Source organism: Camelus ferus, chromosome 1 (assembly GCF_009834535.1).
Source record: "Camelus ferus isolate YT-003-E chromosome 1, BCGSAC_Cfer_1.0, whole genome shotgun sequence".
In the NCBI taxonomy this organism is placed as follows: domain Eukaryota; kingdom Metazoa; phylum Chordata; class Mammalia; order Artiodactyla; family Camelidae; genus Camelus; species Camelus ferus.
The window spans coordinates 103,298,934-103,325,487 of NC_045696.1; the positions used below are offsets into that span (position 1 = coordinate 103,298,934).

At 35.4% G+C, this 26,554-nt stretch overlaps 1 protein-coding gene across 11 annotated transcripts in view; it reads left to right on the plus strand.

Moving 5' to 3' along the window:
* TFDP2 (transcription factor Dp-2) overlaps nucleotides 1–26,554 on the plus strand; it is a 156,143-nt gene that overhangs the window by 38,092 nt on the left and 91,497 nt on the right. For 6 of the 11 annotated variants that reach the window (XM_032487254.1, XM_032487222.1, XM_032487208.1 and 3 more), the window contains 2 exons: nucleotides 22–142; nucleotides 7,762–7,828. The exons of 1 other annotated variant lie outside the window; for it this stretch is intronic. In XM_032487254.1, coding sequence (XP_032343145.1) covers nucleotides 128–142; nucleotides 7,762–7,828 — 82 coding nt within the window. In that variant the 5' untranslated portion in view covers nucleotides 22–127. Of the gene's footprint in view, nucleotides 1–21; nucleotides 143–7,761; nucleotides 7,829–26,384; nucleotides 26,553–26,554 lie in introns of those variants that run through there. 4 more of the 11 variants (XM_032487229.1, XM_032487241.1, XM_032487224.1 and 1 more) reach the window with 3 other exon arrangements.

Below are 26,554 nucleotides of genomic sequence, written 5' to 3' on the forward strand. Positions count from 1 at the left end.
CCTTTTTTCTCCCTTTGACAGGACGTTCTTTTAAAGAATTATTGAAGACGAAGTTTTTTTGTTTTTTTGTTTTTTGCTCTTTGTTTTTTAATGGCTTTACAGAATTTTAAATTGAATACAGTTTGACATGACGGCAAAAAATGTAAGTATTTGTACATTTTTACATGTAAGTATTTAAAAAATGAGTTGTACTTTTTCCTACACATATTTCCTTTCACCGTTCTGATTAATCAAATTCAGTTTACTGACATTGATTTATCATTGTTTTTGTTTCTGTAAAGAACAAGGTAGTAAACTCTAATGCTATTGAATGCCCAGCTCTCACCTGCATGGTAGCATTCTTGTAAGTTGCTGCCAGGTTGCTCCATCTCCACAGCTGCAAAACTGCCAGTCTCCAGAAAGTTTCCCACCCCTTCCTGTTCTGGGGACTGTAATAAGTTTGTTTGGATGCTTTCTGAACAGTTACTTGGCCTTATTGAGAGAAATCGTTTTCTTTGGCTCGATTTTTTTTCTTTTGAATTTACTCTTAGAAATGTCTGTACTCAGACATTGTTCAGAAGAATCTTGCTATCCTTCCTGAGATGATTCCTGGGGGAACATTAGACTTCAGATATTTTGGAGAAATTATTCATTTTTTTCTTCTGCTCAAGACTGTTGTTTCTGAATCTGCTTGCTTTCAAGTTAACACTCTTGTCACCTTGTACCCGTGGATTTGTTTCCAGCTGCGGTGAAGGATTATGCCATGGAGAAAGTAAATACTGCAACATACAGGGGAATGACTTATTGTAATTGCCTTACTGTTCCTAGGTTATTATGTTGCAATGTTTGTTTGCAGGTAACAGAAACCAGTTTAGGCTACCTTAAAAGGGAATTTTTATAAGGATACAGGGATTTTTCAAAGGAGTCAAGAGCGGGAATTTAGCAGGCCCTCATAAAGATCCGGGTCCAGAAACTTGAAATCTACCAGGAATCGAAGTGGGAATTTGATATCCATTTGTCATCTCTGTTTGTTTCTGTGCATCTGCTTTGTTACTTGCTGTTTCTCCACAAATCATCTTCCTCAGCATCTTAAGCTCCGTGGTACAGTACCAGCCTGCTCAGAGAGGGAGAGAGGTGCAAAGGAAGGGATGGGGCCGCCTGACAAATCCTGTCTGCCAGTGTCAGCAGCTAATTTCAAACTCCTCCTTAGGAAGGACCTCTGGCCCATGCTCTAGTTTCACTCATATCCAATAGTGGTTTGGTTAGTTGTGACCAGAGGCAAGCGTTACATTGTGAGCCAGACAGGTAGTTCCAGATATGACCCCATTATACATCTAAAGAAGAGCATTACAAAAAAACACCCTGATTACTTATCTCTATCTTTTCATTAGTGACCTTGCTTTTAACCTAGTGCTAGTATCAATAAGCAGGTACAGATTTTGCTTCATTATCGTTTAATTAATTTTGTTAGGATAAATTATCAGTAGTGGTCTACTTCAGTCCGTTGCTCTTGTTAAAGTGCTGTTTGGGAAAAAGAAGAAGGAAAGTTTTAATCTGTGTATTGGGAATTTTCTTGTAGGATATTATAATGGTTTTTAGAAAAAAGAGAACATAAAAGTTATCCTGAACAACAAGATAGTGAACATTCCAGTAGCGAGTATATTTTGGCTTAAAATGGACCTGGAATCAACCTTAACCTTCCTAGCCATATGCACAGTTTGCTATATTCAAAGTTGTTTCCCTAAAGCAACAGAAAGCATTTGAACCAGTGGTAACAGTGCTCCCATTATTTTGTTTGTATATTTGGGAGAAATCACACAGCATGCAGTTCGTTTCTCCTTCTGCTACAGGAGCCTGGGGGATAGGGATGCTTGATGAGCTGACCCTCTTCTGATGCCCTGGAGCCGGGGACGCAGAGAGGTCAGGTCTCAGAGTGGGCTGAAGCATGTGGGCAGAATCGAAATAGGCTGTCTGAATAGCCAGTCATGTTCACAGGCCGTTTTGCAGTAGATAAGACCATTTTCGTGGCTTTTAGTGTATTTTGTCAAGATACTTACTGGAATGATTATACCAGTTTAGAATGCCACGAGCAGTTCATTCTCATCTCTCCCCTCCTCCTTTCTCCAACAAATATGTGTCTGACACCGTTATGCTCCTGCCTTCTTGGGGTTTAGAGTGTAGACAGAGAAGATGGTAAATACATAGATAATGTTTGGCAATGATAAATGTTACAAAGAAAAATAAAACAGGAGAGAGAGTGGTAGTCGTGAGGGAGAGCTCTTTCAACTAGGTGTTCAGGAGAGTCCTCTTTCAAGAAATGACGTTTAGACAGAGAAATGCTCTTAAGGTCACAGTCCAAGAGGAAGGTGCCAGCCATTGTGAATATCTGGGGAAGAGCATTCCAGTTGGAGGCAAGAGAAACTGTGGTTGTTCGAAGAACAGCAGAATGACCCGTTGGTAGATGGAACTAAGCAAGGGAGAGTAGGAGGAGGAGAGAAGAAGTCAGGAACAGAGCAGGAGCTAGATCATGGGGTGTGTGGGGGGATGGGGAGTGGGGGGGAGGGGAGTGGTATATATTTTAAATGTCAGTGGGGGAGCTGTTGGAGGTGTTGAGGATGGTTGTGTGACCTGACTTAGCATTTTAAGAAGTTTGTTCTGGCTGCTGAGTAAGGAGACTGAAGGGGACATGGTAGTAGGGGAGACTCATTTGGTCCTTATCCCAATAGTTTGGACAGCAGAGCTTGGTGACTTGGCCTGGGGTCATGATACTGGAGATGCGGAAAAGTGACTGGATCTAGGATGTATTTGAAGGGACGGCCACCAGGACTGATTGAGTAATTAGGCTATGGGGACAGGGAGAAGTTAAAGATTTCTCAGCATTTGGCTTGTGTAAGTGAGTAAGCAGCTTTGTGGTTTAATGAGAAGAGGAACTCTTGGGGAAGTGCAGGATTTTGTGGCAAACTCAGAAATTGTTTTGAACATATTGAAGTTGAGGGATCTGAAAACATCCAAATGGAGATATTGGCCAGGCAGTTAATATAATGAGAAATAAGTGACTCTGGAGCTCAGAGGAAAGCTTGGGGCCAGATACAGAAATTTTGGAATCATTTCATATTAAATTATTGTAAAGCAGTGGGACTGCCTGAGGTTATATAGGCCCTATGTGGCTAGAGGATACATGAGGACCAAAATCTGAAAGCTCTCCCATCAACTGGGGAGGAGGGGAGGCAGCAAAGGAGGCTGAAGGAATGGATGAAAGGAAGTCAAGAGCATGACCCTGATGGTGTGGAAGCCAAATGAAGAAAGTGTTTCAAGAAGGAGGGAGCAATAATTGTGTCACACAGCTTTGGACGATATTGCCCAGGTCTTTTTGTTTTAAAGTGTTTTCTTTTCTTTTTTTGGGGGGGAGGGGGTGGGCAGTTTATTAGGTTTATTTATTTATTCTTAGAGGAGGTACTGGGGATCAAACCTCGGGCTTCATGCGTGCTAAGCATGTGCTCTACCATTTGAGCTATACCCTCCCCCCGCCTAGGTCTTATGGAGGTGTTATTACATGTACGTTCAGGTATGTACATCTTTATTTTCTGTTCTCCTTTTGCATTCTTGCAATCTTACAAGAACAGTTTTTTTTTTTTTGTGAAGAGTCACTTTTACCTTATCACAGCCATTCCAGGTCTCTTATGGTTGCAGGTGTTAGAAACCTCATTCAAAATAGCTGAAGGCAAGAAATGGAATGTTGTGATTGACATGACTGAAAGTCTGGAGTACTCGGCTTCAAATACAGCTGGATGCAGGGGATCGAGTGGTGGGCATCAGGGCTCTGTGTCCCTTTTTCGGTCTCTTGGCTCTATCTGGTGGCATAGTAGCCTACACTGGTCTCATAATGCTTATCTCAGAAGAAGAGAGGGAACTTTCTTAGCATTTATATTTCAAATTCAATGGAGGAACTTTGGTTGACCCTGCTTGGCCCACAGGCTTTGACAAATCATTGTAGAGGAGGAAGTGGGGTACCATAAGTGGTTTGCTGCTTTACTCTGTGTTGTGGGTCCACTTCTGCTGCTGTAGAGGCTCTAAGATGAACAGTCCGCCCAGAACTGCAGGGATTGTGGGATGGATCATTTTGCAAAAGTAAGTTCTGCAGAGCTGGCAATATATTCATTGTGTCTGGGATAAAATTGTTGTCAAGTAGTATCTAGTATCCAGTGATACTCTTCCAGACCAAAAATGCAGGTGTGTTTTAACTTACTCACTCAGTATACAATAGAGAATTTGAAAGATAATTTGAGGTATAACTTTTTGTCTTGCCAAAGAATCTTTTAAAAATATGTAAGCCATAAAATAGTCCTTACAGAAAAATGAGAAAATACAGACAAACAAAAGAAACCAGTTTAGAGATTATCAGTAAAATTCTGCCTATGAAGCCATCTGGTATTACACAAATGTTTATACATAAAAACCAAAATCTATGTATGTTATATGTTTTTTAATAAAAATGAGGCCAAGCCTGTTTGTAACCTACTAGCTTAATCTCTATGATGAATGTCTTTTCTTGTCTTGATAGCTCTTCAACATCATTTTATTTATTTATTTATTTTTATTTTATTTTTTGTTGAGTGGGGAGGCAATTAGGTTAACTTATTTATTTATTTGTTTTTAGGAGAGGTTCTGGGGATTGAACCCATCACCTCATGCATGCTAAGCATGTGCTCTACCCCTTGAGCTATACCCTCCCCACTTCAACATCATTTTAAATGGCTCTTTTATGTTATCTATTATATGGACATTACACCAGTTTCCTAAGTTAAGTTATTTCCATTTTTTTAACTTTTTCTCTATTTTTGCTTACCTGTTGGATTATTTAAATGAAGCAAAATTCTTAGGAAACTACTGGCACAAGGGACGTGTATTTTTCAAGGACTTTTGATTCATATTGGTAAATTGCATTTCAGAAAGATTGCACCAATTTATATATTCACCTTTGGTGTATAAGAGTACCATTTCCCTTTATTTTCTCTTTAATCTTTGTCAATCTAATCAGCAAAAAAATGGCATGTAATTTACTACATTTCGCTGATTGCTAGTTAGGTCAGACTGGTATTCTATATGTCTATTGGTCATTTGTGCTTCTCTTCTATGAATTGTTTATATCAGTGTTGAAGTATTAAAGCCATTCCCATTTGAATAACAGCCCACACTTGAATATTGCTTTGCCATTAATGAACATGTTCACGTAATTATGTAATTTGATCTAAAGGGCTGAGTTTGTCGTACTCATATGTACTGTTGTCCCCACTTTACAGTGACTGTTTCAAGATCACGTTACTCGTGAATGAATGGTAGAGCTGAACTTTGAGCACAGATCGTCTCACTTTGAATCCTGTTTTCTTTCAGTTAATATCAGTCTGAAATGTTAAATATCAGTGAAATTATAGTGCCGTTATTGGGGAGTATGGTTTCTTAACATTTGGGCTTTGGATATTTTTTATTCAGTAGATATTTAATGACAGCTTGTAGTATGCAACATAGTGTTTGAATATTCAGATAGAAAAGTTTTCTCAGGATCTTATTAGATGAAAAATTTTGTGTAAAATGAGTTTACTTTTTTCCTCTTGATCTGTGAAACGTAGAAATATCCTTTTTAAATAGAATAAGGAAAGAAGAGATAATATTCTAAATGCTTTTCCTAGTCAACTTTTTCTATTCTCAAATAATCTACTTTTTCTTTGAAACTTTTAAACTATACAGTGTTTATGAAAGCAGAAATTCATACATTTTTGAAGTTTTAATTAAATTTCGGTAATATTTAAGCTATAAATACAAACATCTCCCCTCCATCTATGAGACTGAAATTACAGCATTATTGGTTCACAATTGACCATTATCCTCTTAGTGTATAATCTGTTGGTTATTAAGGTGCAGGTGTACAGCTACTTAGGAAGTTTCTGAATTCGTTTGCTACTTCACTCTGCAGAAGTTGGACTGTAAAAGCAGGTGTTTAAATGTAACAGTAATCCGGTAACTGTGAACTCTCGACTGTGAATATGTGGTTTTAGTTGCGGTTTTTGCCGTTGTCTTTGTATCATAACAAAGGGATATAAACGGATGCTTTTGAAGTTATTGTAATTCATGTATTTCATGATCACATTGTATTAAGCAGGGGATATATTAAAAGCTGTCTTTGCCTTCTTTGCTTTCTTTTTTCAGTAGAACACCAACAAAAATTTCGCCTTCCTCTTCTTTTTATAGGAGAAGAGCTTTAAAAGGGGAGGCATGTTAGTGATGCCACAAAAAACTCTTGGCATTTACAAACTGAACACTTAACAGTATTTGTGAGCAACTCTGGAGATCCATGAGTGATGATTTGTTGGAAATTTTGTTGCAAAAGGTTTACTTTACTTCTAACATATTACTTATAAGAAACTAGACAGGATTAAGGATCTGCACCATTATCTACATAGAATTAGGAAGCCATTTTTTTGTTGCCTTTGTCTCAGCCACTGCGATAAAAATTTAATATTAGGTGCTAGAGATTCATTTGCATCAGAATTACTTTTCTATGATATAAACAATATTTAGAAGTACTTCTGGTAGCATCTCTTGACAAAAGGAAATAGGTATTAGTAGAAATTTGAGTTACCAAATAATGAAATAGGTAGCTCTTATAAAGTATCAATTGAGTGGTTTTGAAGGGTATATAATGTTAAAGCAATGGATAGTTTAAAGACATAAAGCAAGTACATAAATAGAAACTTACAGAGCATTATGAGCCTGGAAATCCTTTCAATGTGATAGTACTTTGAAAGAATGTTTGAGGTACCGAATTAGCATTGATATTCAAGATTACAAATCTGTAAGGATTAAAGCAGCAATATAGTAGTAGTAGTAGAACCATTAACTGGATACTTTTTTGTGACAAATTTTCAAAAATGATGGGTTTTCCCCTGCTGGCTCTTTAATAAAAATTTAAAACTCCATTTGGTGGTCCTACACTGCAGTTCTATGATTTCAAGTTGTCCAGTGGACATCACATTGAAAGAAATAAATTATTTAAAGGAGAATTTATAAACACACTTGCTGTACCAAGTATCAGATAAACAGTAATGAGTGTTAACATGGATTGAGCAATTTGTGCCCAGCACTGTGCTTTATATGAATTATCTTTCTTAGTCTTTCTAACAAACTGAATTGGTGAGTACCTCTAGCATCCTCTAATTTATAGATGAGGAGATCGAGGTATAGAGAGCGTGTGTGACTTGGCCACGTCCAGGCACATTGTAGGCTTGATGAGCTGGAGTACGAACCTATGCAGTTGGACTTGAAGCCAGTGGACCTCACCTCTGCGTTGTGATAGTAATGGTCTTTATTTGATCCTTATGTGTCGTAATGTTGAAAAGCATTACAGGCAGTGATGCTGAACAGTAAAACTTAAGGGCAGCAGTGAGGGTGGAATTTTGGTCTATCTATCGGCAATTGCATGGCTCCCACATTACTTGCTTTCAAATAACCATCAGTAAAATCTGTAGATTTCATTTCTGCTCATAAGTAACATTATTTCATTAATTTTTGTCTTAATCTGGATAATTCATATTTTTCCCACTTCAAGCAATATAGCAACATTTCCTTTTTAATCTTATTCCTATAGTTGAAATAATTAACTCATCTTTATGTGGCTACGTATAATATATGATATGGACCTCTGGTGGAAGGTTATTAATAATAGCTTATTAAGTGATCATATAACATTAAGATCCTATTTTTAATTTTTTAAACTATTTTATTCAGGTTGGTTTGACTTCCACAAATGCAGAACTAAGAGGATTTATAGATCAGAATCTCAGTCCAACAAAAGGTAAGGACAGTTGAATAAAAATTTTTTGTATTGAGCTAGTTTTATTGCATTTGTTTTCTAAAATAAGCAACCACATTAATTACTTTATGTATAATAATAATTATGTAATACTGTTGTGTTGTGCTACATAATACCATAACTTAATCTTACCAAGTTATGTGTTACCATATACCAAATAACTTGTATCATGTAAAAGCCAGCTACTCTGAGAGATGGAGACAGAAGGAGAGAGCGTGTATTTTGTGTGTGTGTGTGTGTGTGTGTGTGTGTGTATTACTTTATTCCATTCTTTCCTAAGAGATCTTTAAGACCATCCTTGATTGATGATCATGTTACAATTGAAACTGACTGTTCAAGTGACTTCTTGATTTTTTGGTTTGAGAGCCTTGCTTCCTAGTGGGTTAACAGTAGAATGAATGAATATATATGTAATTCCTTTGTCTAATATGTGGTTTACTGGGGAAATGCTTATATCAGAAATCTGATCCATCAGTATAGGAGCTTATGCAGGACACTGCCATTATTTTGCAATATGTATCTTTCAACGGTATCTTTTAGTATGTAGAAAAAACATACTGAAATCTTTATGGTTAAAATGATACGATGTTTTTGGGGGGAGTGGTATAACTCAGTGGTAGAGTGTATGCTTAGCATGTATGAGTTCCTGAGTTCAGTCCCCAGTACGTCCATTAAATCAACCAATCAATCAATCAACGATCTAATTACCTCCCCCATAAATAAATAAATAAAATAAAATAAAATAAAATAAAATAAAATAAAAAATTACCTTCCCTTCACAAAATTTTTTTGAATGGTATGTTTGGGGTTGGCTTCCAAATAATCCACTGGGGGAAAGAAGAGTAAAGTGAATGGAATTGTAGAGAAAACAGAATGATCTATGAGTTGGTTGATTGTTTAAGCTGGGCAATAGCTATATTGGGTTTCATTATTCTTTTCTCTCTTCCTTTGTGTATGTTTGAATTTTTCCATTGTACATATGCAAAGGTGGAAACAAAATGTTTTCTATTACAATACAGATGGCTATGAGAGAAACATCAGCTTCCTCAAAGGCTTATGTCTAAGGTAGGCTGTATACTCTGGAGAAGAGGCTAGAGAAATCTGTTTTTCAATATAAAAATGCCTAGCTTAGTAATAGTAATGGTCTGTAGAAGTATACTAAGAATTTAAACATTTTTATGAAGTAGTGAAAAAGATACTTGAAGTCATGATGCGTCTCATTTTTCCCCCAATTTTTTAATTGTGATAAAATGCACGTAACATAAAATTTACTACATCAACCATTTTTAAGTGTATAATTCAATGGTACTAAGTACATTCATATTGTGCAACCAATCACCACCATCCATATTCAGAACTCTTTTCATCTTGCAAAACTGCAATTCTGTACCCATTAACAATGACTCCCCATTTCCTCCTCCTCCAAGCCTCTGCAACCACCATTATTCTACTTTCTGTGTCTATGATTTTGACTACTCCACATAACTCATGTAAGTAGCATCATACAGTATGTGTCTTTTTGTGACTGGCTTATTTTGCTTTGTGTGATGTCCTCAAGGTTCATCTGTGCTGAAGCATGTGTCAGAATTTCCTTCCTTTTAATGGCTGAATAATATTCCATTTTAAGTTTGTACCACATTTTGGTTATCCATTCTTTCAGATGGACACATGGGTTACTTTGATATTTTAGCTATTGGGAATAATGTTGCTGTGAACATGGGAATATAAATATCTTTTCAAGACACTGCTTTTATTTCTTTTGGATATATTCCTAGAAGTGGAATTGCTGGGTCATATGTTAACTCTGTTTTTAATTTTTTGAGGAATTGCCATGTAGATTTCCACAGTGGCTGTACTATTTTCCATTCCCACCAACAGTGCACAAGTTTTCCAGTTTCTTCACATCTTTGCCAACACTTATTCATTTTTATTATATTCATCCTTATAATTGTGAAGTAGTATCTCATTGTGGTTTTGATTTGCATTTCTCTTAATGACCAGGAAGTTGAGCATATTTTCATGTACTTATTGGTCGTTTGTATATCTTCTTTGAAGAAATGTCTCTATCCAACTCTCTTGCTCATTTTTGAATTGGATCATTTGTTTTTGTTCTGGAGTTTTAGGAATTTTTTTTATGTGTTCTGAATATTAATTCCTTATGAGAGAAATGACTTGCATACATTTTCTCCTATTCAGTAGGTTGTCTTTTCACTGTCTTGATAGTATACTTTGATGTGCAAAAGTTCTTTGTTTTGGTAAAGTCCACTTAATCTATTTTTCTTTTTATTGCCTGTGCTTTTGGTGTCATATCCATTAAATGATCACCAAATCCTGAGTCATGAAGATTTCCCCCAGTGTTTTCTTCTAAGAATTTTGTAGTTTTAGCTCTTAAGTTTAGGTTTTTGATCCATTTTGAGTCAATTTTTGTGTATGATATAAAGTCAGGGTCAAACTAACATTTGGATGTCCAGTTTTCCCAGCACCAATTGTTGAAAAGACTGTCCTTTGACTATTGAATGGTCTTAGCACCCTTTTCAAGGATCAGTTGGCCATATATGTGAGGGTTTATTTCTGGGCTTTTTATTCTATTTGGTTGGTCTGTATGTCTGCCTGTATGTCAGTACCATACTTAATAACTAGTTATTACTGTAATTTTGTAGTAAGCTTCAAAGTGCGAATCCTCCAACATTATTCTTCTTTTTCAAGATTGTTTGGGCTGTTGAGGCTCTCGCAATTCCACATGAATTTGAGGATCACATTTTCCATTTCTGTGAAAAAAGCTGTTATATTTTTGATAAAGATTGCGTTGAATTTCTGGATCACTTTGGTTTTATTGACAGCTCAACAATACTATGTCTTCCTATTTATGAACATATTCCATTTACTGAAATCTTCTTTCATTTTACCATTTCTTTTTGAAGTAATGAAAATGTTCTGGAAATAGTGGTTATGGTTATACAACTTTTTGTATATACTGGAGACCCCTGAATTGCACACCTTTTAGGTGAATTTGAGGGTATGTGAATTATACCTTGATTAAAAAAAATAAACCAACAGAACACTTTCTTTACCTTGATCTCTCCTTCCAGCTCTGATTTGTTCTCCCCATCATTATCAGACTTCTTGGAAGAAGCTATGTGCTTGGAGTCCCATTCTCGGCTTTCATTCACTCCTCTGCCCGATGTAATCTGGCTTGTTACTCCTTAATCCATTGAAACTGCTCTTGGTTGTGTCTTTTAAAAATTTTTCCTGTTTGTCAGCTTTTGACAGTTAATGTGCCCCCTCCCATGTAAAAAATAACCTTTTAAGTTTTGAACAGTTTAGGTTTACAGAGAAATTACAAAAATAGTAACAGTTTTCACAAACTCCTTACTCAGTTCCCCTACTATTAACATCCTGCATTAGTCTAGTGCAGTTTTTACAACTAATGAGCCAATGCTGATACATTATAATAAACAGAAGTCCATACTTTATTCAGGTTTCCTTAGTTTTTAGCTCATGTCTATTTTCTGTTCCAGGAGAGCTTTGAGGTTACCATGTTTCATCTCATGTTGACGCATCCTTAGCCTCCTTGGGCTTTGACAGTGTCTCAGACTTCCCATGTTTTTGATAATTTGACAGTTTTGACGTGTACTGCTTGGGTATTTTTGCAGAATGTCCCTCAACTGGGATTTTTCTGATTTTTTTTTTTGTCATACGTAGATTGGGATTATAGGTTTTTGAGAGAAAGACTGCAGAGATAAAGTGCCTTTGTCATCACAGCGTATCAAGAAGGCATGCCACCAGCATGACTTATCACTGTTGATGTGAACCTTGGTCACTTGGCTGAGGGAGTGTTTGTCATGTTGTAAACTGACTCTCCCCTTTCCGCCTTTCCCATACCATCGTCTGGAAGGAAGTCATTATGTGGAGCCCACGCTTGAGTGGAGAGTTTACTCCACTTGTTTGAGGTGTGAGTATATACATAATTTCTTTGGAATTCTTCCACGTTAGATTTGTCTCTTCTCCCCTGTTTATTTAGTTAGTTAGTTAATTCTTTATTTATAGCAGTATGGACTCATGGATATTTAGTTTATACTCTGGGTCATAGTCCAATACTACTTTTTGTGTGTGTGTGTGTGTGTTAGAGCTGTGGCCATTGGGAGCTTTCAGTTGGTTTTCTGTATCCCTTTGACATATTTCCTGCCCACTCCTCAGATCAGCCATTTTCCCAAAGGGTCCTGATTCTTTTTTAATAAAGGATGTTATTAGAAATCAAGATAATGCTAGCTGAGCTCATTGTTACGGGGGTAGTGTCTTTTGAATCACTGTATTCCTTTGTGTCCATGATACCACACTTTTTAAGTCTTTGTAGAAAGCAGTACAGTGTAGCAGTTAAGAACGAGGACTCTGGGGGCCGGGGCATCGTGGTAGAGCGCATGCTCATTATTAGCATGCAGGAGGTTCTAGGTTCAATCCCCAGTACTTCCATTTAAATAAATAAATAAACAAACAAGTTAATAATTAAATGAACCTAATCCCCCCCCCCCCCACAAAAAAACAACCAAACAAACAACAACAAAAAGAACGAGGGCTCTGGAGGTCTAGGGTATAATCTTGGTCATACTTCTTACACCCAACCAAGTGTGTAAACCTGAACAAGCTGATCCCTCTATGCCGAAGTGTCCACATCTGTGATGATGCAGATAATAATGGTAAGTTGCTCATAGGGTGTGTAAGGATTAAATGAGGTAATGCACACAAATCACTTAGTACAACAGCTGCCACGTACCACCGCATGCTAAGCATTCATTAAGTACTTACTCCTTTTCCTCTAAGTTAGTATTTTTGGCTGTTCCGTTTCCATCTACTCTCCTAGCTCTTCTTCTGTTTGTCTTCTAAATATTAGTGTTCCATGGAGTTTTGTCTTAGGTCTCTTTTTCTTACCTTGCACATTTTCCCCAGGCAGTTTCATCTCTTCTCATCCCCCAAGTTATCATTTACTTTGTATGTGGTTGATTCTCAACTCTGTGTCTCTGGCCTGAACCTTCATCTTGAGTTTTTGTATATTGTGTATATATTCAGTGTTATGTTGAGTTTTTGTATACGTCTTGAGTTTTGTGTATTTGAAGGTGCTTATTGGACACTTTGATTTGAATAACCTATATGCATCTCAGTCTTAATCTGTCCATAATTAAAGTGATTATTTCGTCCTCTCAAAACCTACTTTCCCCCTCTTTTTATCTTACTGAATGGTAGTACTGTAGACCCTTTGCCCAAACCAAAAACAAAAGCATCATCTTCGGCTCCTTCTTTTTTTCTCTCTACTCTCAATCAAATCACTTACAAGACTTGTTGATTCTACCTGAACCTCTCAGCCCTCGCCACCCTTTTCTCTATTCCGTTGCTATTCTCTTAGTTCAGACTACTGTGAACTGTTTCTTGGGTCACTGCAGCTATTTTATTTACTTTTAGATTTTATTTCTTTCTGTTTCATTCACTGTATTATAGCTACATATTTTTTTCTCAAGCACAAATCTGAACAAGTCTTTCCATGTTAAGAAAAGACACTTTTTGTTCCTTACTGCCCTCAAGGTAAAGTCCAAGCTCCAACTTAAAAGATCCTTTATGACATGTTCTTGCTTTCATCTTCAGCCTTTTATCTCAGACAGTTATGCTTCTGCCACATTGAACTATATTCTGTCTGTCTCCCTCTCACCTACCTTCACCTCTTCCTTTCCTCTTACTCTCCCCCTTTCTTTCTCTCTCTCTCCCTCCGCCTTTTTTAAGGCACTTCTCTGTGCCTGTAATGTTCCTCTCTGACACTGTGCTCCATTCACTCCTGATGTGTGTACATTTCACCTGGCTAATTTCTGTTCATTCCTAGCATCTAAGTTTAGGTCTATTTCCACTTGGCCCGTAGGCCTCTGATACTCTCTTCTTGTCCCTATTGTGGTATTTATCACTCTGGACTTCACTGATTTACTTATGGACCCCACCTGACTCTATGGAGTCAGAGACTTTTCATCTTATTCATCATTGTATCTCTAAGAAGGATGTTTCAAAGTATCTATCTCATAATATATGCCCTCAACTAGGAACTTTGTTGAAAGAATGTATGTCTTTTCTTCAGTCTGTAATTCTCTTGGCCACTGGTCACATTCCTTTTATTCTTTAAAATCTAGCTGACCGTGAATTCCTCTGCTTTCCTCCTTGTTACTGTGTCTCCCTTGTGTTAACCTTTGGGCCCTGTACGTACTTTATTATTGTCCTTATCACATTATATCGTATTTCTTTATACTATCGTCCTTTTCTTTTACCAAACTATTTGCTCCTCAAGGGTAGGGTCTTTTTTGTATTTTTGTCGTCACAGTCTAGCTTAGTGTCTAGTACAGTTATACATGCTCAGTGAATATTGAAGTGCAAAAGCTTGTTTTGCCATAATGTTCCTAGGCTTTTAATGAAAATGTTTATTTATCTAACTTTTGAGAAGTGTATAAAAAGAGGGAACTTATCTTCAATACTTTTTGAAACAAAGCATTAAGGTATTCAGTGAGGAAGGTTTCTGAGCTTTTTGTCTTAAGGCATATATCTAAGAGTTGGAGGTTTAAAAGTTACATAGTTAATTAAAATAAGAACAAGCCTGAAGATAATTATATTCACTCATAACCAGGGGAGTAGGAGAGGATTTAAAAGCAGCCGAGTATGTGAGTATATTCCTGATAAATCACATAATTATGTATTATTTTTTAAAAATTAAAAGAAAAAAATACTGTAACTCAGGGCTTCATTATCCTATGGTGTTGAAAGCCCAGCACAACCTTTGTTGAAGATCAGAGATTCCTCAGTTATCTGAGAGGCACATGCTGTTGGGTGGACTGTACCTTTGGATGGTTCTGGCCTGTGAAAGAGGCCATATTTGCCTGTGAGCCATATGCAGTCCTCTGGGAAGCGGCCGGCTCAGCGGCTGCTGTGGCTGAATTGTTCGTGGCCCCGCAGGTAGATGAAAGCTGTCGCGTATCCTCCTCTTGTTCCTTTATGTCCTAAGCACAGCAGTTCCACTTTGCCAGCTCATTCATTGCTTGCACATCAGATTTAAAATATGCATATCTTATACTGATTTCCAGTTCTACACCATCCAAGAGATTACAGTAGCCTACAGCTGTTACAATGACAGCCTATTAAAAGGAATGCAGCAACTCCAAAGAGGGAATATCACTGAATTCCTCCTGTGGAGGCAGAATGAATGGAAAAGGCAAGAGAAAGCATGATGTGAAGAAAGAGGAATGGAAATTCTCAAGAGGATACAGTTGCAATACAGAGACAGTTGTTTTGGAACTAAAACTGTATTCAGTATTCTTAAATCTAAGAAAGATTGAAAATTTAAAATGGCCAAAGATGTACCGTGAGCAAAACAATATTGATACCAAATAAGATGTACTAACAGCCACAAGCTATTAAAGGGACAAAGAGGAATATTGCGCATATATATTTTTTATTGAAGTATAGTCAGTTTACAATGTTGTGTTAATTTCTGGTGTGCAGCATAATGTTTCAGCCATACATGAACATACATGTATTTGTTTTTATATAACTTTTTCACCAGAAGTTACTACAAGATATTGAATATAGTTCCCTGTGCTATATACAGTATGAACTTGTTTATCTATTATATGTATATTAGTATCTGCAAATCTCAAACTCCCAGTTTATCCCTCCCCTCTCCCCCATAACCATTAGTTTGTTTTCTATGTCTGTGAGCCTGTTTCTGCTTTGCAAATAAGTTCGTTTGTCCTTTTTTCTGTTTTTAAGATTCCACATATACGTGATATCATATGGTATTTTGCTTTCTCTTTCTGGCTTACTTCACTTAGAATGATGATCTCCAGGTCCATCCATGTTGCTGCAAATGACATTATTCTTTTTTGGGGTACAATTTATGAATAAATGGTTCACATAAACATATTAATGGTTCTCATACAGATGAAGAGGCACACTCTACCTCATTCGTAAAACATATGTAATTTAACATTATACTAAGTACCATTATTCACTCTGTAAGATCGGTGAGTATTAAGAAGTTTGATAAAACACTGTTGTTGAGGGTGTAGGATAACACGTGCTTTCTTGTACTGCTGATGGGTCCTTTATGGGGAGCAATTTCACAATATTTATTAATTTAACATTCACATTTCCCATGATTGAGCAGTCCCAATTTTAGGAATATATAATCTACTGATATGCTTGTAAATTTGGGAAATAAAGCTTAATCTTTGCAGTATTGTGTGTAATAGCAAAATATTGGCAACAGCAAATATCCATCAGTGAGATCTGGTTAAATGAATTGTGTGCAATACACATAATGGCATACTATGCACATGTAAAATTGGACGTGAGAAACCTATGTACGAATATGGAGTGATCTATAAAGACACATTATTAAGTTAACAAAAGAAAAGTGGAGAACAGTGTCTTGAATATATAACCATTTGTTTAAAAAGAAGTGACATATAAGTACACGTATGTTTCTTGTAAGGATGTATAAAGACTTGACATTCCTTATCTGGTAGTAGAGAAACAGTATCTTTCACAGAAAAGTTTTAATTTTAATGAAGTCCAACATTAAAGTCCAGTATTTGTCTTTCATGAATCAGGCTTTTTGGTTTTATACTCTAAAAGGTCATAACTACACTGAAGGTCAGCTAGAGTCTCTCCTGTTTTCCTTTTAGGGGTTTTAAAGTTTACATTTAGGTCTGTGATCCATTTTGAGTTAATTTTGTGACAGATGTAAGATCTGTGTCTAAAGTCTTTTTTTTTTTTTCTTTTTTGCAAGTTCCAGCCTCATTGGTTAAAGGGGCTAACTCTTCTCCATTGAATTGCCTTTGCTCCTTTGTCAAAGTTGAGTTGAATGTATTTGTGTATAGGTCTGTTTCTGGGCTCTCTGTTTTATTCCATTGATCTATTTTCTTATTCTTTTGCTGATATCACACTGTCTTGATTACTGTGGGTTTACAATAAATTTTGAGGTTGGGTGGCGTTAGTCCTTCCACTTTTCTTCTTTAATACTGTGTTGGCCATTCTGCATCTTTTGCCTTTTCATATGAATTTTAGAATCAGTTTGTTGATATCCACAGAATAACTTACTGGGATTTGGATTGAGATTGCATTGAATCTGTACATCAAGTTGGGAATAACTGACATCTTAACAGTATTGATTCTTCCTATTCATGAACATGGGCTGTCTCTCCATTAATTAGATCTCTGATTTCTTTCATCACAATTGGGTGGTTTTCCACATATAGATCTTATACATATTTATTGGATATATTTTTTGGTGCTAATATAAATGGCCTTGTGTTTTTGTTTTCAAACTCCAGTTATTCCCTGCTGGTATATAAGAAAACAGTTGACTTTTATATATTAACGTTGTATCTTGCAACCTTGCTATAATCATGTATTAGATCCAGGAGTTTTTTGGTTTTGTTTTTGTCTTTGGTAAATGGTATTTTTAATTTCAATTTCCAGTTGTCTTTGCTAGTATGTAGACACACAGTTGGTTTTTATATTTTTCTACCTTGTGAAAACTTTATTTCTAGTAATTTTTTTTATAGATTTTTAAAGGATTTTCCACATATATCATATCATATATGAATAAAGGCAGTTTAACTTTTTCTTTCCAATTTGTATTTCTTTTTCTTTCCTAATGTCACTGATTAGGACTTCCAGTTCAAGGTTGAATAGAAATAGTGAGAACAGAAATCCTTGCCTTGGTCCTGATCTTAGGAGGAAAGCATTAAGTCTTTTATTATTAGGTATGATGTTAGCTGTAGAGTTTTCATAGCCACCCTCCATCTAGTTGGGTAAATTTCCCTCTAAGTTTCCTGAGTGTTTTGATAATGAATGGTTGTTGGATTTTGTTAAACTCTTTTTTTTTTTTTTTTTTTTGCACCTATTGCAGTGATTATATGGTGGGGTATTTTTAACCCATGAATATGGTAAATTACATTGATTTTTGCATGTCACAAAAACTTTGAATTCCCTGGATGAACACCACTTAATTATGAGAGAAGCTTGTGAATTCTCCATTTGGAGAGTATTGTTGATTAGAGCCTGTTTTGTGTTATTTTTAATCCTTTATAATCTAGAGATGATTCTGGGGTCCCTGAGTAACAGCAGGGACCCAGTCAAGATTAGAGTACATACATTTATAGTGAAACCAATTGTTCAGGTTTTGTAACTTTTTTTTTTAAAAGAGCTTCAGAGCGTGGAAACAGGAATAAAGGAAAAGCCTTTTGTGTGCAAGGCAGTAGGAACAGAAAGAAGTCAAAGTTTTCCCAAAAGTGTTGCTGGAATGGCTCCTTATAGGGACCATATGAATGTATGTCTGCCAAGAAGAGAATGTGAAAACTTCACTTTCTTGATGAGAAAAAGTTTAAAAGGAGCTGGAAAGGTGAAAGGGTAGGGAATTAGTGTTACAGATAATTTCAGTGCTCAAAATCTTAAAAAATAGAGTAGCTTGTGTATTTTGGAGTTATATGTTTAATTAATTCTTTTTTATTTTAATTCACAAATTCACAAAGCATCTAGTAAGCTTTTGTTTTATTTTATATTACTTTGATCAGAAGGTATATGTGACATTTGGTTGTTATTTCTATTACAGTTCTTTGGCAGGCTTCTAAATCTGAGGTCATGTTAGGGTAAGCTTGGCCTCTCTTACTGTGTGAGGCTTAGTGAGAGATTGTGTTTTAATAAACACAGTGAGTGGTTCTGGCTTTGCCTTTTGAATCTAGGTTTGGTTTCAGGATATTTTAAAATATCTTAATGATCTGAAAATAGACGACTAACCCATCCTACAAGTAGTTTTAGTGCCCTGTTCAGTTCAGCAGCTTGCTTTTCCTGTAGGACCTGTGCCATCTGATCTTCTCACTTGTATTTTCCTATGTTCATCTACCATATAAGTTTTATTTAAGTAAAAGTGTTTAGTTTATCATATTACATAATTAAGTACTAAACTTAAATAAAAATTATCTTTCTGAAATAAAATTTGAGTTCCCGATTCAAAAAAAATAAAGGAAAAAATGAAAGTGCTTTAGATTAGACTGTAGTTACTGCATCTTTTATCTTCCTGTGAACTGCTTTCACAGTGGATATTGTGGTCAGGGAGAATTACGTAACTTTGCTCTGTGTTTTGATTGCACTCTGTGGATTTATAAATAGTTTTGATAACACAGTATGTTATACCTGAGCCCCAGTAAATTTACATGGCTTTTTTCACTTTAAAGTTTTATTCTCTATTCTGATAGTTCATATAGATTGCTTTATTATAGAGTATCACATGATGATACCTATTTTTTATAGTTCTTGAAATAGCCATTTACTGTTTCTAAAGACAGGATGATAAATGGATATTATGATTTTTGGAGGAAAAGATTTTTGCAATCTTGTTTCTGTAGTATTTCAAAATTCACTTTCAGTGAATCAGCTTGTAACTCAGTTGGCAGAGTAGAATATTGTTGATATTAAAATATCTTTCTTTATATGATTCCTTGTTTGCTTAGTAGTTGGAAAAATGGAGTTGATCTAATTACCTGTTTTTATTTCCTCTTCCTCTATGGCCCATTGTCTTCTAGAAGAAAACTTCCACACCTCGAACTTAGCCAGCAGTCTTGCTTACTGTTGGTTAACAACTGTTGATACTGGTTAATTTCAAACCCACAACACTAAGGGAAGAGGGTAATTTTGATAGCCAATTGGAATTTAGTTCTAAAATCAGCCTCTTAAATGTTTTCTTTTATGAATTTCCTCATTTGAAATTCGTCTCATCTATGACCAACTTAAAATTTGCATGAGTTGCCAAATTAAAAACAAAAATATAAAAAATCATACCATAAAGCTGTTTAACAGCTTTGTTGCCAACACAATGTTTTTAAAATTAAATCTAGCAATTTAAATCATACATGTTTATCTTTTAGGAGAGATTAAATTGCCTTTTATGAAATTTAATCTGGTTTCTCCTCTTCTTTATAAATTACATAGTAAAAAAAATAAGGTAGCCAGAATATTTTTTAAAGGTGTATATGTCTTTAAAAAGTACTAAATAGGAAAATTATTAAAAGTTGCTAAAATTTTACTAACTATATCTGTTTCTTTAGGGTTTTTTATTCACTAATGCAAACACACTGTGTTTTGCTACATGTTGTAAAGTTTGATATATTTGAAATGGTTTTGGAACCATTGAAGCACAGCTTCAGTTGTCAGCTTTGCTGTTTACTAGGTCTACGACTGGTAACATAGAAAATTTACTAAATCTCTCTTTGATTTTCACATTTGTGTTTTGGTGATAGTAATACCAAGGGATTGTATTTTCTCATCTAACTCTCACATGTAAGGCTTTATACATAATACTTAGCATGTATGGGGTGCTCAATAAAATATTAATTCTCTTCTCCTTCACTTCCTTCACTGTTCTTTTGATATTTGAGCCTTTCTTTATCATGATATTAAATATGTAGAAAATGTCTGCAAGTTGCTGGTTAAATTATTGAAGACCAGCCTGAATGCATTTAATTATAAGCCATATTTTGAAGTAAAAGGAAATTGCTACCTGGATTTACTGGTAATACAAATTACTTCTTTCATTTTCTGCCTGTGAAACTAATTAAGCCACAGTTTTTTGCACATCACAGAATAAGCTAGGAACTCTTCCGTCATCCCTTTCTTCAGTGACATCCTTTACATCCCCTGTAGTGAGTTCATTTGGGACCCATTAAAGTATGAAAAGCAGCATGACTGACTTTGCAGACATGTAAATCACAAATCTAAAGAGAGTGGAGCAAACATAAAACTACTTATCCAACAGGAAGGTCCTCAGTCTCCCAGATGAGCAAGATAGCAATTAGAATAATAGTGTCAAAAAATTATTTGTCTTTTTCCATTCCCTGATTAATAAAGGTGACGTTAAGTATGCCTGGAGGTTTAGAATGCTTTAGTCCAGTAGTTCTTAAATTTTAGAATCACTTTGAGGGCATCTTATAAAGATAGCCTCCAGACTTCTGATTCAGTAGGTCTGAGGTGGGGTTTGAGAATTTGTATTTCTAACAAGTTGCTTGGTGAAGCTGAAATTGCTAGCCCTGGACCGGACTTTGAGAACTCCTGTTCAAAGAGTATATAAAAGAAGTGGGGATTAAGCAAGAGGTAGCATCAGACTGATTTTTCTTGCCTAAAATTTTTCACTCAATTCGGAAAGCTTTTTTCTGTCAGTACCTTCTATGTGTCTAACACTGAATTACCATCAAGCTTTGCATGTCTTAGACTTTTAGACCAGGGATTTTTGTTTTACTGAGGGGCTCCACTGGCTAAGGAGCACTTTCTAAAAGAAAAGACCAGTGAAGAAAGCAGGAAGGGCTATCTATTTTGTTGCCCCCCCCCTTTTACTGCTGTTTTAAACTTGTGTCCTCTTGTTATAGTAATATTTTGTCTTTTGCTAATTTTATTGCAGAAACAGTGGCTCTTGTAATTCTACCTCTATGTATCTATCCCAAGAAAGTAAATTTTGAGTTTTAATTAATATAGACAAAGACAGATACTTATCAGCGCATTTTTTATAAATAGCAAAAAAAGTGGCTCACACAGAAGTATATCTCTAGGTCATTTTAAAGTAAACTTTGTATGTATGTATATGATAGCTAATTTTGTAGTCAGGTTTTGCTTATGAAGAGAAATATTTTAAAGATGGATAATGTTTGATATATACATAATTGTTTTATGTAGAGATATTTTGATGTCATTTAACCACCCACATGTAAGTAAAATTTTGTGTATTATATGTTCTTAACCATATGAAGTGTATAGAAAAATGAAGACATGTATCAAACTGCAGGCATCTTTCAGAAGATGAGATTATGATTGATTGGTACTATATATTCTTTTTTGCATTTTGTAATGCATCCATAATGAGGTATTTACTTTTATAATGAAAATATTCATGTCATATATTTACATGCATATATATATTTCAAATTTTAGTTTAAATACCTAGAGAAAAGTACACGTATAGGTGTACAGCTCAGTGAAATTTCACAATCCAGCACTTAAAAGCAGAATATTAGCATCCCAGACTCATGCCTTGTGCTCCCTTTCAAGGCTAACTGCTACCTTGACCTCCAACAAGATGGGCTATTTTTGTCTGATTTTGTGCTTTCCATATGGAATAATACACTGTTTATTCTTTTGTGACTAGCTTTTCTTGCTCAATGTGTTTGTGAGATTCATCCATATTGCTGTAGATATACGTTTCTCATGGCTATGTAATATTCCATTGGGTGAATAAACCATAATTTATTTGTTCTAATGTAATTGGGCATTTGGGTAGGGATATTATAGTGAGTGATCTTATGAACATTCTAGTTCACGTCCTTTGGTGAACACACATATGCATTTCTATAAGACATGTACCTAGGATCAGAATTGTTTGGTTGGAATATACAGATGCTCAGCTTTAGTAGACGCTTCCAGACAAGTTTTTCAAAGTGGTAAGGCCAATTTTCACTGCCACCAGTAGTGTAGGACGATTCCCTGTGGCTCAAATCCTTGCCAGTATTTGATATCTTTTATCTTTTTCCTTATGCTCAGTCTGGTGGGTGTTTAGTGGTAATGCATTGTGGTTTCAATTTGTATTTCCCTGGTGGTTAGTGAAGTGATGAATCTTTTCCATATTTTTGATTGTAAATTGTGAAACAATGTTGTAGTGTGGAGTTCTGTATCAGATATATTTTAGCTTCATTCCAGAGTGCTGAATACAATATTTTACTAGTATTTAATGCATTTAAGGATGTAACCCTGAAAAACCCAATCAGAAAATCAGTAGATCTAAATAGACATTTCCCAAAGAAGACATACAGATGGCCAACAGGCACATAAAAAGATGCTCATCATTGCTAATTACTAGAGAAATGCAAATCAAAACCACAGTGAAGTATCACCTCACACTGGTCGGAATGACTGTCATCGAAAAGTCTACAAATAATAAATTTTGGAGAGGGTGTGGAGAAAAGGGAACCCTCCTACACTGTTGGTGGACTGTAGTTTGGTGCAGCCACTGTGGAAGACAGTATGGAGGTTCTTTTAAAAATAGACCTACCATATGATCCAGCAATCCTGGTCCTGGGCATATATCCAGAAAAGATGAAAACTCTGGTTTGAAAAGATACATGCACTCCAATGTTCATAGCAGCACTGTTTACGACAGCCAAGGCATGGAAACAACCAGGTGCCCATCAACAGACAATTGGCTTAAGAAGATGTGGTATGTGTATGTGTACACACACACACACACACACACACACACACACACACACACACACACAATGGAATATTACTCAGCAATAAAAAGAAATGAAATATTGCCATTTGTGGTAACACAGATGGACCTAGAGTGTTATGCTTAGTGAAATAAGTCAGAGAAAGACAAATACTGTATGATATCACTTATATGTGGGATCTAAAAAAAAATTACAAATGAATTGATTACAGAACAGAAACAAACTCACAGACTCTAGAAAACAATCTTAAGGTTATCAAAGGGAAGAGGGAGGAGGGAAGGGACAAATTAGGAGTATGGAATTCACAGGTACAAACTAGTGTACATAAAATAGACAAGCAACAAGGATTTACTGTACAGCACAGGGAATTATATCCAGTTTCTTGTAATAACCTATAATGGAATATAATCTTAAAAAACTAAATCACTGTGCTGTTCACCTGAAACTAATGCAGTATTGTAAATCAACTATACTTCAAAAAAAGGGATATTACACAAGCCAAGGTCATGGGTGTGGATCTTAAAAATACCACACATTTAATACTTGAAGTGTTAAATATAATGACTGAAGTGTTAGTATAGTGTCCTATAATATGACATATAATTAGATTTGGTTTGAGTCTGTCAAATGTATTTTTGTAATTGAATTTTATCTTCCTGTTAACTTCAGGTATGTAATTGGAGATATGTTCTCATATGAAAATTCTTCAGTAGAACTAGTTTAAATTTTTTGGCAAAGACAGGTTAGTAAGTTGATAAGCTTTGTTGGTGATTGTAATCAGGAGTGTTGCTAGACTCGTTTAAATAATATTTATAAAGCACTATGCAGATTTTTGTATTACTTTTAGAGCTTTGATAACTTTGAAATGTTCTTATCATCTTGGTTTTCTTTTTGTTTTATCCACTGATACTCTTATTCCTAACCCTACATGTGTCCTTCTCAGAATTTATTCCCTTTTTCCTGTTGGTTGAGTCTTTAGAATAAGGTGGAAAGCACAAAATAATTAAAAAACTCTCCACCAAAAAAAAAAAAAACCAAACCCAGTTTATATACATATAATACATAAGTTTTATATATATGTATAAAATTTCATTAGCCTCATTGGTATTTTAAGATTATATCATAATGGCAAGCTCTTGAGACAAAGTAGGGCTTGTACCTAGCACAGTGCCTGACTCTTAGGAGTCAATATCTATTTGTTGAGTAGATGAAACAATGACAAAATTCCACTGTCAAGTTTTTCTCCTCAGGTTTTGTTGGAGATTCCACTTGTCCCCTCCAGTTTTACATCTTTAGTTTAAAAGGGCGTATTTGAGACAAATAGGAGAAAATTGTTATTAGTAAAACTTTTTAAAGTGGAACTTTCAAGGTAACCCCATAGACAAGTCGGAAAAGAGAAAGGTAAAACTGTGAAATCACTGGAGATATTGTGCATTTTCGTGATTTTTTTTTTTTTTTGTAGTTACTGATTTTGGAAGAATCTATTCAAATTTGCATTAAAATTATAAACAAATAGTGTCATCTTAATGTTAATTAAGATGTATCAGTGAAATAATTCTACAATATGTATCGATCACTTATGAGCAGAGAACTAGGAAAAAAGTAATACTTTAAGAGGAGGAAAATAAAAGAAGTTCCAAATCTGAGGAAAGAGAGCTGGAGGCGGGAAGACCAGAAACAATGAAACTGTGTCTGACTCGCGTCTGTTGTCCCAGATGATATTAAAGAGAGTTCTGTGCTGAATGTTTTTTTCCTGACTCTCTTCTACTTTGGATCACAAAATTTTATAGTGTATTGTTTGGTTAGAAAAGACAGTTAATCCTCTAGAAACTGTTGATTATTTGCTGCCAGTTTTTAAAACTTTCCTTGGTTTTTGGTTCCAGATCTTTAAGCCTCACTCTGAACTGACCCAATTGTTGAGAAGCATTGGATACAATCATTGGAAAATCTTGACCTTATGTGTTAGAGTGGCTACAAAGCAAATGCATAGGGCTTAGGCCTGAAACTTCAGTGCTTTGTTTATTTAATATGTGTAACAATTTTATATAATCAATCAAAGCTAATTATAACTGCTGCTTAATTCTGTATCAAAATATCTAAATGTTGCTTTGTACTGTAATATCAGATACTCGAATTCAAAGATATTCTAGGTTTTATTTGTTCTGATCTCTGTGTTCTCTTTTTTAATATCTAGGATTAGTTATACCAAGGTAAGTTTTAAATGAATTAGGCATTTAACAAATAAACTATACCTGAAACTAATATAATATTGTAAATCAAGTAACTTCAATAAAATAAAATTTTAACAGACTACTTAAAAATATTAATTTATGTAGAAATGTCTAGGAAGACAGGTTAGATCAGGCTTTATTTAGATCAGTGAATTGTACTATCCCAAAGTTGTAAGCTTTTTAAGGCAATGTCCTTATCTCAGTTTCTATGAAATTTGAATTGGGGATCTTGTAAGATAATTGTGACTGTTTTGCAAGCCATAAGGAGAAAAGTAACATCTGATATTGTCTGGAACACAGATTTTAAAGGATTCCAACGTTAACACATACTAAGCGCAATTGGTATTGAACTGGCTTGCGGAATGATGTGTGTTATAATAATATATGAACTCTGAGATGGTTTGGATAAAAAACCTTATTATAAAGCCAAGAGGGCTGAGTCTGGGTGCTGTGGTCATGGAAAACTTCTAGCATCTCCCTGCAGCCACGTTTAGTTCTACAGTTATTACCCACTCCCTTCTAACTTATCCTGGATTTTTTGAAAAGGAGGGAAGTGTCTTTCTCTGAGATTTTTCTGTTCATGTTAGATAATTGGAATGTAATCCCTTAAACTTAATCTATTGGAATAAAATAATGTACTCAAAATTGTTTCAGCAAAGTACTCTTAGAAATTCTTAGTTGATTAACCACAGTTCACAGCTCTTCCACTGCACATTATCCTTAAATTTCAGAAATTCCTTTCTGGATGGAAGAGTCAAAACAACCCACCCAGGAACAAATTATTTTCTTGGTTGGCAGAGCAATCTCAATTCCTAACATACATGAAATCAAGCTGAGAACCAAGATTTAGAGTTTTCTTAGCTCTGCTGATTTTTGTTATTATTGTGCTTGTATTTCTATTTTCACACAGTTCCTTCAAGTGATTAAGCTGATCTCAGAAAAATATTTTGTATTTTGTGATTGTAAAAAAAACTTGTAAAATTATTTTGTTTCAGAAAGGCTGTGCTATTATTCATATACTTTTGTTATCCTGTGGAAGCTATGGAAATGGACCATTCAGATCTCCTGCTGGAGGGAGGCATAACTGATTGACAGTGACAGCTGGGACCCCTCTGGATCCATCACCTCATTCTTGCTGAGGCCACCCACACGAATTGTGGCTGTTCTCAATAATGAGT